The 15,343-nt window shown below is 39.1% G+C and overlaps 1 protein-coding gene across 6 annotated transcripts in view; it reads left to right on the forward strand.

The window, feature by feature from the left end:
* Nucleotides 1-15,343, forward strand: part of Ggnbp2 (gametogenetin binding protein 2) — a 38,908-nt gene that overhangs the window by 15,587 nt on the left and 7,978 nt on the right. For 3 of the 6 annotated variants that reach the window (XM_029483913.2, XM_021175745.3, XM_021175746.3), the window contains exons 6-9: nucleotides 1,066-1,191; nucleotides 1,279-1,392; nucleotides 13,969-14,178; nucleotides 15,152-15,326. In XM_029483913.2, the coding sequence (XP_029339773.1) occupies nucleotides 1,066-1,191; nucleotides 1,279-1,392; nucleotides 13,969-14,178; nucleotides 15,152-15,326 (625 nt within the window). The remainder of the gene's footprint in view (nucleotides 1-1,065; nucleotides 1,192-1,278; nucleotides 1,393-13,968; nucleotides 14,179-15,151; nucleotides 15,327-15,343) is intronic. The other 3 variants (XM_029483914.2, XM_085829709.1, XM_021175752.3) reach the window with 3 other exon arrangements.

Consider the following 15,343-nt stretch of genomic DNA (forward strand, 5'->3'; position numbering starts at 1 on the left):
AGTCATCCAAGTCATAAGGCCTAGATTCTGATTTGAGTGGTAGGTTATTTAACTTAACTATCAAAAGAGGAATATGAGACGAGACAGGATTTAACATGTAAGATAGAGCAGAAGTTGACATTTCATTGTCAGTAGGTAGAACTCAACCTCATTTTGACCTTTTCCCCTTAGTGGGATTAAAGTGCTGTAATGACATGTTAAGCTGAGATTTGAGAAATACTTATTTAGCTATGGAAAGACTTGGGGTTTACTACCTTAAGCAGGCATGACATGGAGTTTCTAGGAGTGTAAATCGACCTGCAGATGATCAGGCAGGAGCCAGTTCAGAATTAGTGAAAAGTCTAGAAGCCTATCCTTGAATGGAATACAGACAGACAGACATTTTTGTAGGAAAGCACATCTGCCACACAGCAAAATGCAGGACCATGGTCACACTGGAACTAGTCTGGGAGGAGGGTCTGGGAAGGTCTCAGTAAGTTAAAGAATTATGTGTGTAGCACTTGCTACTTACTTAGACTACTTAGAATATGCATCTTAGTATGCTATTTTATTATGTATAAACTTAGGTACTTTATTATATTAATGTGTGACTTTCATGGCTACTTGGAAATTAAAACTAGATAAGTTTGTTGCCAGAGCTAGCTGTAAATAAGAGTGACTTAATCATTTATGATCACATTAAATAAAGAATTTTCAACTGGTTAAAGATTGATCCTTGTTTAATAGGTGAAAATAATAGCTTTTTAAATGCCTTTTGGCTTTAGAACATTTGAAGTACATTTGCTTGTAAAATGCTTAATATATAAACAAGTTTTTATATTTATAACTGTAAATAATGTTAAATTGTATCAAGTAAACTTGATAGTCAAGTGTTTGATGTAAATGTGTGAAACACATTAAATAATAATGTATTATGGTTAAATATATAATTCATTATTCAAAATTGCAGATTTATATACTAATATCTTAATATGTTAAAGAATTCATGATTGTAATATAGACCTTAGAGATTATTTCTTCAGGTTATCTCAGTGTCACTAAGCTTTGTACCATACTGTACTGCAGTGAAGGGAGCAGTAGCAGTGTCAGTTCAGAGAAGTTAAGTACAGATAAGAGAAGTAGTGAAGACCACAGGAAGGACAGCAAGTGTAGGATCATTTTCCATTATGGACCTTTCCAGGGAACAGCCAGGTAAAACCAAGCAATCCTTTATTCTGCCTTTTTAAACCTTTCACCTCATGTATGCCTCCTTTTCACTAATATTTATTCTTTTTACAGAGGATGTTGGATGGATGTTTGGGAACTCATGTCCCAGGAATGCAGGGATGAAGTAGTTTTAATTGACTCTAGTTGTCTTTTAGAAACACTAGAAACATATCTTCGAAAGCACAGGTAAGTGCAAAGGTCATTATGATATGGCAGGCAAGGGATCTTAGATGCAGAGTAGCCTGTCACTGGCTTCTTTAGTGTAAAAGTATTCCAGTTGTCCTGTTAATATCTGCACGGGGGGGGGGGGGGGGGGGTCATGATAGTCAGTTTTTAATGAGGTGCTTTGAGTGTTAGTCTTCTTGTTTCTTCCTTTTAAAGATTTATTATAATTATTTGCTTGGTTCTCTTTCTCCTTTCCTTTCCTCTTCTTTCCTTACTTTTCTTTCTTTCTCTTTCTTTCTTTCTTTCTTTCTTTCTTTCTTTCTTTCTTTCTTTCTTTCTTTCTTTCGAGACAGGATCTATGAGCCCTGGCTGTCATGGAATTTATTATGTAGATCATGCCTGCCTTTGTCTCTTAGAGTGCTGGGATTAAAGGCATGTACCACCACAGCCAGTGATTTTATTTTTAAATTTTGTGTAGTATGTGTGTGTGTGTGTGGGGGGGGGGGGGGCGCTTGTAACCAGAGATGTTGGGACTCCTATAGCTGGAGTTACAGGTGGTTGTGAGCTGCCTGACATGGAGGCTGGGAATCAAACTCCAATCTTTTGCAGGAGTAGTTTGTACTTACTCTCAACCATGGAAACGATTGCTGTTGTTTTTGCCTTTTTTTTTTTTTTTTTTTTAATTTACTATTCCAAGTTTGTTCTTTCATGAGACAAAGGTTGACTGAATCTATTGAAATATAATTAATCAAGCCAGGCGTGGTGGCACATGCCTTTAATCCCAGAACTCAGGAGACAGAGGCAGGTGGATTTCTGAGTTTAAGGCCAGCCTGGTCTACAGAGTGAGTTCCAGGACAGCCAAGGCTACACAGAGAAACCCTGTCTCGAAAAACCAAAATATATATATATATATATATATATATATATATATATATGTATATATATATATATATATATATCACTTTAGAAAAGTATAATATTCGTTTTTTTTTTTTTTTGTAATAGAATCATGCTTGCTAAAGTTTCAAAATTAAATTAGCAGGCTTTTGGCCTGGAGTTGTGGCTCATTTGGTAAAGTGTTTGCCTAACATGCATCAGAGTGGGTTTGATCCTCAGCCCCAGCATAAATTAGGCATGGTTAAACTAGATTGTAATCCCAGCAGGTAGAGGCAAGATTATAATGAATTCAAGGCAGCAAGAGACCATGCTTCAACACCCTCCCCACACACAAAGCTTTTTATTTCCTAATTTGAAATATTCTGCAATTATTTGTCAGAATCTTTTGGTTTTGGTTTTGTTTTTCGAGACAGGGTTTCTCTGTATAGCCCTGGCTGTCCTGGAACTCACTTTGTAGACCAGGCTGTCCTAGAACTCAGAAATCCGCCTGCCTCTGCCTCCTGAGTGCTGGGATTAAAGGCATGCGCCACCACGCCTGGTTTAGTCAGAATCTTTAAATAGAGTTAGAATATATTTGTTTCTTGTAACCTTGTATTTTTCTTTGTAGAAGACTATGACAAAGGAATTCTTTTAAGTGCGCTCAGCATTTGGAATCCCTTAGGAAGGAGAGAAACTGACCAAGGAACTATCTAACTCTTTTTATTGGTGTTCTTGTTGGGATGGGGCTGTTAGTACAGATTTGTTACATTTGGCTTTGGGTTCACTTTAAAAAACAAGAGTTATAGCCTGGTGGCTATGCTTTTAATCTCAGCTCTTGGGAGACAGGGGCAGGCAGATCTCTTGAGTTTGAGGCTAGCCAGTTCCAGGAGAGGTAAGGCTACACAGAGAAACCCTGTCTTGAAAAACAGAAAATAAACAAAAAGAATTAGAAACATATGTGTTAAAGAAATCCATGTTTTTAAAATGGTCATGAACTAATTGACTGAATACTCAGTTCTTTTTTTTTTTTTTTAGTTATAAACTTCCTTATTTTTGTCTTTTTGATTGTTTTTCAAAAAGTAGACAATATATTGATGATTTGGATTTGAGAGAAGAGACTAGATGATATAAAATGTTTGTCCTTCTAGGGGTCATATAATAAACTAATGTTTTAAAGTTTCCTATATTTTGGCTTTATTTTAAATAAGGTAATATAGAATATTTTATAAATATCCTAAGAATGAGAAGAAAATTTGATTAGAATAGTCATTTTTATGTAGAAAAGAAATTGAGATTGCATAGAATTTGTTCTACCCATTAAGACTTTATGACATTTCTTTTTCTGTGTTGTTTGTATATACTAATATTTGTGCATGGATGCATATGCCACAGCTCCAGTGTGGTGGTAAGAGAACAACGGACTCACTTCTTTCCTTTCATCTTTACATGAATTCTGGGTTTGAACTCAGGTTACTAGACCTGCCAGTCAAGCACCTTTACCACTGAGCCATCTCACATTATATTACTTTATTTTATATGTATGTATGTAGGTTTGAATGTATATCTGTGCACCATGTGTGTGCATATGCTTACAGAAGCCAGAGGAGGGTGTTGGGTTCCCTGGATGTGGGTGGTGAAAAATGAATCTGTATCCTGTAAGAGCAGAAAGTGTGAACTTCTGAGCCACACCTCAGTTTTTAAGACAAAATATAGTTGGTTGTTGTTGGTTTGGTTTGGTTAGGTTTTTTGAAACAGGGTTTCTTTGTGTAGCCCTGGGTTGTCCAGGAACTCACTCTGTAGACCAGACTGGCCTTAAACTCAGAGATCTACCTGCCTCTGCTTCCAAAGTACTGACATTAAAAAGGTATACCACTTTACCCAGCTAAAAATGATTACAATATTAGTGCAGGGTTTACTATGAGATTAGATTAAATTGTGAAGGTTGACAACACAGTACTGTTTTCTTAGGATTATATTTGACAGTATAGTAATGTCAGAATGTTTGCAGAGCATTATCTCTGGACTTTTGAGTTTTCCTTTTAGTTTTTGAACTGTAATCTGTTTCACTTGCTTTCTACATATTCACTTACTTATTTTATGTATATATGAGTACATTGTAGCTGTCTTCAGACACACTAGAAGATGGCATCAAATCTCATTACAAATGGCTGTGAGCAACCATGTGATTACTGGGAATTGAACTCAGGACTTCTGGAAGAGCAGTCGCTGCTCTTAACCACTGAGCCATCTCTCCAGCCCTCACTTGCTTTCTAAATGGCCTTATTATATAACATCTCCCTTCCTCCTTTCCTATCTTTTTAGTCACCAAGTCTGACAATCCACCCTTTATAGTGGAAGGAGAGCCATGACTCTTAAAAAGTTTTGCTATTAACTTTCACACAGGTTGACATGAAATTCCAAGGCTCAAGTGTTCCTCTGTTTCAGTCTCTCAAGCAGTGAGGGCTGTAATCACATACCACCATATACTCAGCTGTCTTCCTTTTTAAAAGTTGTGTCTGTGTGTATCAAGTACATTTCCTTTATTCATCTATGAACATGTAGATTATTTCCATATCTTGGCTATCATCAATATTGCTATGGTGAATGTGGGCCTGCAAAATGTACATATAATTGTTGCAGGGATTATTAAAAAAAAAAAAGAGAACCAGCACCTTCCCACCCTGTGCTAGCAACTCTCAAGTCTTAGCGGTCTGGCAGGCCATGCGCTGGCCGGCAGTTGCTGACCTGTTCTTATCTCTGGAGACTCTTTGGCCTGGAGCTCCCAGAAAGCATCCACCCAGCTTGCTTAGTCTCCACTGGTGAGTCGCCACTACACGAAACATGTACTTCAAAATCCCCCACGGCATTTGCGGTGTACATCTGGTAAACCTACCCTTTGCCACCATACCTTTCTCTCTTGAACCCAGTTGAACCACCACGTGAAGGTAAATGCCACACAGACTTAGTTCAGAAACAATGGTAACTCAGTCACTAGGTGTAACAACTAAACCTAATCTTGTAAGCCATATTAAAATCTGATTCCTGGATCTGCCATGATACTAGGAAACTCTAGCAGCTACATCTTACCCATACGCTGTCCCCTTTCCAAAAGGGCCCAACTCTCCCCTGCTTCCTTTTTTCCTCCATCCAACCTGGAAGTCCCACCTACTTGCCCAATGATTGGTTCCTTTATTCATTAGGGAATTGGTTCACAAGAAGCCATCTGAGTATGTGACTCATTCCTCCTTCCAAACAGCATCTCCAGGGAGAGCAGAATTAACATAAAAGTACAAGTAGCACAGAACCATCTACAACACTTCTCCCTTTCTGTTCTAATAAAAAACAACCTTTCTCTCAATACAGAGCACAACTATTACCATTTTGTAATTTATAAGGTATAGATAGACCTAACACCCAGTCCATCAGTTCTGTCATTAAGATAGAACATTGTCATCTATCCTAAATAAAAAGACTTATCATTCTACACCTGACTCATGTCCTGGCTTTAGATTATAAGTCATTTGAACATCCTCTCAAATCTATATCTTTCTCAATGTAAACAGCATGGGTTGGCTATGAGACTACCAGTCTTCAACCCTATCACAAATCTAAGAAAAACTAATATTACCTGAAAATATGAGAAGCATAAAATATAGCTTCTAAAATTTAGCCAATTTATAGAGAGCGCTGATCACCTGGACAGTCCGTTATACTTCAAAACGTTGGAGCATCAGTCTTCAGCCTTCTGTCACAGGATCACCTGGCCTTTGTAATGCAGAATTTTGAAGGGCTGATTACCCTGTCTTGACAGAGATTATCAATCCACTACTCTGCATACTTGATACTATATTTCTGGACAGTATTTTGTCTGTAGATGAAATGAGGCAAATTTTGCCTAGTGGGTGTCTCGCCACAACTGGAGCAACTCCACTGATGATCCAAGAAAGGGTATGATGTCAAGAGCAGACTTGTCTCAACAAATAAATAAACATTAACTATCACATTCTGTGGATTGCTGATGTTTGTGAAAACCAACTATGTAAAGTAATCTGGACTATTCTCTGTTAGCTACTCTCAGCTATTGCTAATTAAAATATCTGAAAACACCCTAACAAACTCAGAGCTATGATTAACTCACGGGCTTAATCATCTCAGATCAGTTTATAAAAACAGTTGTGGAAGGATTGGGTCTAAGCCCTGTACTTTTAAATTTTCTGTATCAATAGAAGAAATTTATACCAATGAAAAACTTGATTTTGCAGCAAAATCAATTCTATACCAAAGTAAGTTATGACTTCAACTTAGTAACAATTAAAAAATTTCTACCAAATCAGATTATGGCTGTGCAGTCAATCCTAGCTGCTACTCCCAATTTCAATTTTGACCCATTTCTACATTTCCCTAGAAAGACAACTCATAATAAGCACCTCCAGCCCCAAAGCCCAGGGAACTGGGTTGATAACTCTTCATAAATTCTTCGAGCTGAATGAATATGGACGTTGAGATATTTTAAAGGAGGAGGGTCGAGGTGGGAAATTGGAATTGGTTGGCCTTAAGGCCACACCAATGATTGGTTTAGTTAGTCTCTGATGTCTGTGTTGTGACTGGATCCGGCTGAAAGTCCAAGACATCCAGAGTTCAAGCGGAGACTCAAGACTATATATTCTGTACTATACAAATCTCAAAATCAAAATTTTAATATCAAGATAACCTTTTGTTTGATTCTCTGGAATGTAGTTCTTTAGGGGGTCTCCCTCTATCAGCTCTGTTCCATTTTACTCTGGAAGGTGGGTAGGCACTAACCACCTTCTCTAAAAACAAAGACAAAACCTTCTCCCAGATCAGCAGATCCTTGAGCTAGCAACCAGAAACACCTTTATTTTGACCTCTCCCAGAGGATTAATATAACCACAGAGCTCAAAATCACACCTGTTTTAAAAGTTAAAATAATCCAAAACACGTGAAGTAAACTAAAATACTGTATGTGCCTATTATTAGGCCTTCTCTATTTTGCCGTGCAGGATAATAACCCAGAATTCCCAAGGAGCCCACGTTAGATAGAATTTGAGTATCCTATAAGGTGTATTAGAGGAATATATCTTGATACCATCTTTAAAGCAATTCAAACTTTCACTAATATCTGCCTATCAGAAACAGGTAATTTTTACTTGTTAAGCTCTCTTGTCTAGAACAGCCACCTTGTTATACCATCGATCTGCTTGGCGCTTTGCCTAAAGCCACAGACATTTATTAATGCCTGTTCACTGCCCTCTCTATTTGAAGTCAGTGACTAATTTTCCCTATCCTAGTCCCAAACCGCAGGCAAAATTCCCCATGTGATTCGGACAAAATCTGTATATAAATATCCTAAAAGCAAATAATGCCAATTTTATAAATTTACATTTCAATCTTTGCTCCAAGAAGTAGGCAACTTCTATTCTGCAGCTCTCTTAACTCAGAGCAACCTGAATACCCCACAGCAGGGGACCTCGGAGCCTGCTTTCACTGTTTCAATTCCCCGGCTTGAGTCCACGTGACTCTCATCTCAACGCCACCTAGCTACTCACTTAAAAATAAACAAATAAATAAAACTCTCTCAGGCTAATCTTACATTTTTAATGGATTCTTGCCTCATGTTGGGCGCTATCTGTTGCGGGAATTAAAAGACAACCAGCACATTCCGGCGCAACTCTCAGGCCCCAGCCCGATGTCTCCACCCAGCTTGCTTAGTTTCCACTGGCGAGCCATTACCATGCCAAAACCGTGCTTCAAAAACCCCCACGGCCTCTGTGGTGTACATACCTTTCTCTCTTGAACCCAGTTGAGCCGCGGCGCGAAGGTAAATGCCACACAGACTTAGTTCAGAAACAATGATAACTCAGTCACTGGGTGCAACAACTAAACCTAGTCTTGTAAGCCATATTAAAATCTGATTCCTGGATCCGCCATGATATTGGGAAACTCTAGCAGCTACATCTTACCCTTAATGCCGTCCCTATTCCAAAAGGGCCCAACTCCTTTTTCCTTTCTTCCTCCAACCTGGAAGGCCTGCTTACTTGCCCGGTGATTGACTCCTTTATTCATTAGGGAATTGGTTCACAAGAAGCCACCTGAGGTGTGTGACTCATTACTCATTCCAGACAGCCTCTCATTTCAGATAACCTCTCCTGGGAGAACAGAATTAACATAAAAACACATAATTAATTCTTTGAAGTGGGATTCCATAGCTGGGCGTGGTGGCGCACACCTTTAATCCCAGCACTCGGGAGGCAGAGGCAGGCGGATTTCTGAGTTCGAGGCCAGCCTGGTCTACAGCGTGAGTTCCGGGACAACCAGGGATACACAGAGAAACCCTGTCTCGAAAAATCAAAAAAACAACAACAAAAAAGTGGGATTCCTCAATCATATGGTAGTTTTTTATTTTTTTTAATAACATTTTATTTATTTGTATCAGTGTAGTGTGGGTGTGCACATACTAAAGAGTGCATACAGAGGTCATTGGAAAACTTACATTAGTTACATTCGTTGGTTCCCTTCTATCATGTAAGTCCTAAAAGTTAAACTCGGGACTCTAGTCTTGGCAGCAAGTGCCATTTACTCACCAAGCCATCTCACTTGCCTCTAGTTTTTATTTTGGGGAACCTTCATATTTTCATGGTGTTCTGTTTGGTTTTTTTGTTTTGTTTTTTCCGAGACAGGGTTTCTCTGTAGAGCCCTGGCTGTCCTGGAACTCACTCTATAGACCAGGCTGGCCTCAAACTCAAGAGATCTGCCTGCCTCTGCCTCCCGAGATCAAAGGCATGGGCCACCACGCCCGGTTTATGGTGTTCTGTCTTATCTATCTTATCTAATCTGTCAATCTTCCTGGAACTCATTCTGTAGACCAGGCTGGTCTCGAACTCAGAAATCAGAAATCACCTGCCTCTGCCTCCCAATGCTGGGATTGAAGGCCTTAACTTTTTTTTGGTTTGTTTGTTTGGTTGGTTTTTTGAGCTTCCTTCCTTCCTTCCTTCCTTCCTTCCTTCCTTCCTCTCTCTCTTTCTCTTTCTTTTCTCTTTCTTTCTCTTTCTTGCTTTCTCCCTTTCTTCCTTTTTTCCTTTCTCTCTTTTTCTTTCTTTGTTTCTCTTCCTTTCTTTCTTTCTCTTTCTTTTTCTTTCTTCCTTTTTCCCTTTCTTTCTTCCTTCCTTTCTTCCTTTCTTTCTTTCTTCCTTTCCCCTCCTTTCTCTCATTCTTCCTTTTTCTTTCTTTTTCCTTTTTCTTCTCTCTTTCCTTCTCTTTCTTTTTCTCTCTCTTTCTCTCTTTTTCTTTCTCTCTTCTTCCTTTCTCTTTCCCTTTTCTTTTTCTCTTTCTTTCTTTCCCTCTTTCTCTCTTCCTCTTTCTCTTTCTCCTTTCTTTCTCTTTCTCTTTCTCTTCCTCTTCTTTCTCTTCCTTTTTCCTTCTCTCTTTCTTTTTCTCTTTCTTTCTTTCTTCCTTTCTCTTTCTCTCTTTCTTTCTTTCTTTCTCCCTCTCTCTCTTTTTTCTTTCTTCCTTTCTTTCTCTTTTTCTTTTTTCTCTCTCTTCCTCTCTCTCTTCCTCTTCCTTTCTTTTTTCTTTCTTTCCCTTTCTCTTTTTCTTTCTCTCTCTCTCTCTTTCTTTTTTTTTTTTTTTTTTTTTTTTTGGTTTTTCGAGACAGGGTTTCTCTGTGTAGCCCCGGCTGTCCTGGAACTCACTTTGTAGACCAGGCTGGCCTCGAACTCAGAAATCCACCTGCCTCTGCCTCCCGAGTGCTGGGATTAAAGGCGTGCGCCACCACGCCCGGCTTCTCTCTCTTTCTTTCTCTTCTTTTTCTCTTTTCTTTTCTTTTCTTTTCTTTTCTTTTCTTTTCTTTTCTTTTCTTTTCTTTTCTTTTCTTTTCTTTCACAGGCTCTCACTGTGTAGCCTTGGCTGCCCTGGAACTCTCTCCATAGAGTAGGCTGGCTTTGAAATCACAGAGATCCACCTGCCTCTGCCTCCTGAGTGTTGGGATGACAGGTGTGCACCACCACTCACTCATGTGTTGACAGGTTCTGATTCTATGACAGCATGCAGCAGTAATTTCTCTGCATTCCTATGACCACTGGCTTTTCATCTAGATATTTGTTTCACTTTTTGTCTAGTAATGGTAACTGTTTTAGTAGGAATGAGGACAGTTGTGGGTTTGACTTTGCATTGGTGATGCTGAAGGTCTTCTCACTTGTTTATTGGTCATATTTATATCATATCTGGAGGAATGTAAACCAGAGGCCATATGAGTGTCCACAGACCTGCCCATTTTTTAAAATTGCGTTTCTTTTGGCCTAGGCATGGTACTGCATACCAGAATCTGAGAAATCTTTGTTCTGCATGTTTGAGCTCATCTTGCTCTTGCTCCCTAAATAGAGTTTCAAGTTAGCCAGGGCTACATAGGTGGGGTGTGGATGCTCTGTTTTGTTTTGTTTTGTTTTTGTAGATAGGGTCTCACTGTGTAGATCTGCTGTGCTGGAACTCACTATCTGCCTGGCTAAAGGGGCGTTTTGTTTGTTTGTTTGTTCTGTTTTGGTTTTTGAGAATTAAAAAAGATAAAGTATAACCTGCTTGGCCTAGAAATTGAGTTGTATACCCGGCTGACCTTGATCTTGGAACAGTCCTTCTGCCTCTGACTCCTCTGCTAGGATTTTAGGCATGCACCATTATGCCTGGTTTAAGAAAAACATGTTTGTTTGTCTCTATATCTCTCTCTATAAATATGTGTGTACATTATTAATATAACATTTCTATGTAGGCTAGGCTGGCTTGATCCTTTGCCTTGACTTCCTCTGTGTTGGGATTACAGGTGTAAAACACCACGCCTAGTTTATAGGGACCCTTTATATCTGGATAGTAATCGCTACCCAGATACTTTCCCAGATTTCTGTGGTTTCCTATTCAGTAGTAACTCCTTTTCTTTTTCTTTTTTCTTTCCATCTACCTTTTCTGTCTTTCTCTCTCTGTTTCTTTTTTTCTTTTTGGTTGTTTTTTTGATACGGGTTTCTCTTTATGTTCTTGGCTGTCTCAGAACTCACCCTCTAAACCAGGCTGGCCTCAAACTCAGATATCAGAGATCCTCCTGCCTCTGCCTTTCCAAAGCTGGGAATAAAGACATGTGCTGCCACCACCTGGCTTCCTCTTTTTCCCTTGCTATTTATTGTAGTAGTGTGTGTGCGTTATGTGTATATACGCGTCTCATGGGGATTACCTTGGAATTAGAGGCAGAGACAGTTATGAGCTAGTGTGTGTGTGTGTGTGTGTGTGTGTGTGTGTGTGTGTGTGTTGGGAACTGAACCCAGTCTTCTATGGGTGCAACAAGTACTCTGAGCTGCTGACCCATTGCTCCAGCTCTAGCTTAGAAATTTTTAAGTTTAATGAAGTCCCTTCCTTCCTTCCTTCCTTCCTTTCTCTCTTTCTTTCTCTTTATATTTGCTTGTGTTGTATTATGATGCCATATCCAAGAAATTGTTTTTTAGTTCAGTGTTGGGATATTTTCCTCCTATATTCTAAGAGATTTGTAGTTTAAAATTTTAATATGTGTATCTTCAATCCATTTTGAGTTAAATATTGTGTTTCCATACATACATTTTTCAAAGCATTAGTGATTTAATATGACTTGTCAGCCAATCTTACTGCCTTCTAATCTTGTAGGCTTAGAAAGCCTCTAACATGTGCGTCCTTAAAGAAAATATTATCTTCTGATGGGCCAGAAAGACCTGGATATAGTAAAAATAACACATGATAGTTGTAAAGATAAAGTAATAAGAAGTGTAAGACAGAAATAATAGGAGATTGGTTGGTGTCACCTATACTCACTGGTATTTCTACCTTCTGGGGATGCAGAGGCAGGGAGATTATACAAGTCCAAGAATTCAAGAGCAGCCTAAGCCTTTTCCTGTGTGTGCATGCTATGTGCATGTGTGTACAGTTACACATTCTCATAAGGATACTTGTCGAGGCTAGAGGCTAGTTTCTTCCTCTATCAATTCTCATTCATATTCCCTCCCACCCCCACCCCACCTCTCCTTCTCTCTAAGCAAGGTTACTCGCTGAACCTGGAGCTTGATATTTTGTTAGACTGACTAGTGGGTAAGCCCCTGAGATTCACCTTTCTTTTGGCCTTCAACATGTAGTTCAACTACATGTACAACTACATGTACAAATGCCAAATGCATCTTTTTTATGTGGGTACTAGGTCTCAGGTCCTCATGGTTACAAAGTAAGCTCTTTACACTGATTCATTTCCTAGGTCTCCCTTGCTCTTTTTTTTAAAGATTTATTGTTTTTAGTTGTGTTTATATGTGTAGGTTTGTGCACATGAGCATAAGTACCAATGAGGTCAGGAGAGAACATTGGATCTCCTATAGCTAGAGTTACAGGCCTTTTTTTTTTTCCCGAGACAGGGTTTCTCTGTGTAGCCCTGGCTGTCCTGGAACTCACTTTGTAGACCAGGCTGGCCTTGAACTCAGAAATCCGCCTGCCTCTGCCTCCCGAGTGCTGGGATTAAAGGCGTGCGCCACCACGCCTGGCTGAGTTACAGGCATTTTAAAGCTGGGTCTGAATTCAGGTCCTCCTGAAAGATAGGGAAGCACTGAACCCTAGAGCCATCTCTCCACTCCCCACAGGGTTTCTCTTTGTAGTGATGGCTGGCCTAGAACTCACTCTATAGACCAGGCTGGCCTGGAACTCACTGCCTCTGGATCTGCCTGCCTTTGCCTCCTGAGCGATGGGATTAAAGGCATGCAGCCACCACCACCCTGCAAGCCATCTTTTATGTTGTTAAACTGTTTCTTCCCTTTTCTGTGTAGCAGTAGACTAGGTGTCTCTAGTGTCTTTTACATTATAGTTCTAGCCCTCAGGCAAGAAGAATAGGTCTTGGTCATGAATCATCTTTATAAACATGACTGAAGCCATAGATGTGTGCCTATGAGTGCAGCTGACCACAGTGTTCCTTGAGAAATGAATTTAAGTGAGGGAGAGTCGTGTTTGGGGGTTTTTTTGTTTTTGTGTTTTGTTTTTTTGTTTGTTTGTGTGTGTGTGTGTGTGTTCCATCACAGCAGCTCGCCTCTGACAGCCAGTTGGTAATATTATAAGCCTAGTGTTTTTATCTATCCAGGGTCTTTCTTGTTTTGGGATTCAAAAATAAAGAAGCTAGGTTCTGTTGATCTTTGTGGTATATACTTACGTGTGAACACTCCAGGAATCTTGAGGGGGGAGAATCATATGTGTTTTATGAAACAAGAATATACCTGCCTATGTTTAAAGTTTAAAATCTTTAAACTTAAGCCCATGTTCTAGTTTAAAATCATTTCCAGCCGGGCGGTGGTGGCGCACGCCTTTGATCCCAGCACTTGGGAGGCAGAGGCAGGGGGATTTCTGAGTTCGAGGCCAGCCTGGTCTACAAAGTGAGTTCCAGGACAGCCAGGGCTATACAGAGAAACCCTGTCTCAAAAAACCAAAAAAAAAAAAAAAAAAAAAAAAAAAAAATCATTTCCAGTTGACAAAGCTGCATTCATGTGATCTTTAAATTTGTATTTAATGTTGATATTTTTAGTTTTATTTTTATTATTTTTTAGACTTTATAACTCTGGCTGGCCTTGAACTCTCAGAAATCCATCTGCCTCTGTTTCTGTAGTCATACCAACCACATCCTTAATTTTGAAGGTTTCTGTTTGTTTGTTTGTTGTTTTAAAACAGGTTTTGCACTGATTGCAAAAATAAAGTCCTCCGAGCATACAATATCCTCATTGGTGAACTTGACTGCAGCAAAGAGAAGGGCTACTGTGCTGCCCTGTATGAAGGGTTGCGGTGTTGTCCACATGAGCGACACATACATGTTTGCTGTGAAACAGACTTCATTGCACATCTCTTGGGTCGTGCTGAGCCAGAGTTCGCAGGAGGGTATGAGTATGTAGTTTGCTAGAATGGGCTATCTAGCGCTTTGCTTCATTTTATTACTCTTCTGTCACCTATGCCTTACTACATAAGTGTACAAATTCAGGTATGCTGAGATTATGCTTTCTTAATTGAATGGAAATATAGGAAAAGTGTTCTGGTGTTTGGTTTAGTCCTCTGGTCCTTAGTTTGAAAAAGAGGTAAACTGTCATTTTAGATTATCATTTTTACTTGAAAATAATTGAAATATTTCTTCATGCATCCTGCTTTATCATGTTTAGATTTTATTCACAATGGTGATTTTTGAATAGAGGTTAGGTTTTTGCAGCACGGGGGTTAAGAAATGCTTTATTGAGTATAATTCATTGACTGTGTATTTTTAAATTATGATTTGTGATTATGTAATATTTAAATTATAGAATAGCCTAAATTAATATCTCTGGCTTTGTGATGAAAATGAAATTAGAATTAGGTTTTTCATAGACTACCTCAAACTCATTTTTCCTTTGGGTTTTTTATGGGTGCCAACTCTCTCTTGAGTCCTAGTTTCATCTAGCAGTTTTTAAATTCAGAAACTCACTGTAGTGATATGAATATTACGTCTACTAGACTGGCCCTAGAAGGCCTTTGCCTATGATTGAATCACTTTGGAATTGCCTTTTTTTCCCAATCTTCCTCAAACCAGCTTACCAATCAACTAAAAAATAGTTGGCAGTTTGCTGGAAGTTGAAAGGAGCCTACCATATTTACTATGAGGGAAACGGTTCCTTGGCACCTCTGGGCCCTAAGACCCGTTTCCTTAGAGCCAGTTTCTGAACTTTTACCAGTACTAGAATTCAGTTTTACTTGCATGTATATTTCTCATTGATGAAAATCGTGTGTGTGTAAATGTGTGATTGTCAGATAGACTGTTTAAAATCTGAAATTTCAGGTTTTACTATTTCAGTTAAAGCATTAAGTATTAATGTTTGGTTGTCCTGAATAGGCGAAGAGAAAGACATGCTAAGACAATAGATATAGCTCAAGAAGAAGTTCTGACCTGCTTGGGGATTCATCTTTATGAACGACTGCATCGGATCTGGCAAAAACTACGGGCCGAAGAGCAGACATGGCAGATGCTCTTTTATCTTGGTGTTGATGCTTTACGTAAGAGCTTTGAGGTAAGTGGATCACTTCT

Source organism: Mus caroli, unplaced genomic scaffold (assembly GCF_978045245.1).
Source record: "Mus caroli unplaced genomic scaffold, Mus_caroli_1 scaffold_13, whole genome shotgun sequence".
NCBI classification, from domain to species: domain Eukaryota; kingdom Metazoa; phylum Chordata; class Mammalia; order Rodentia; family Muridae; genus Mus; species Mus caroli.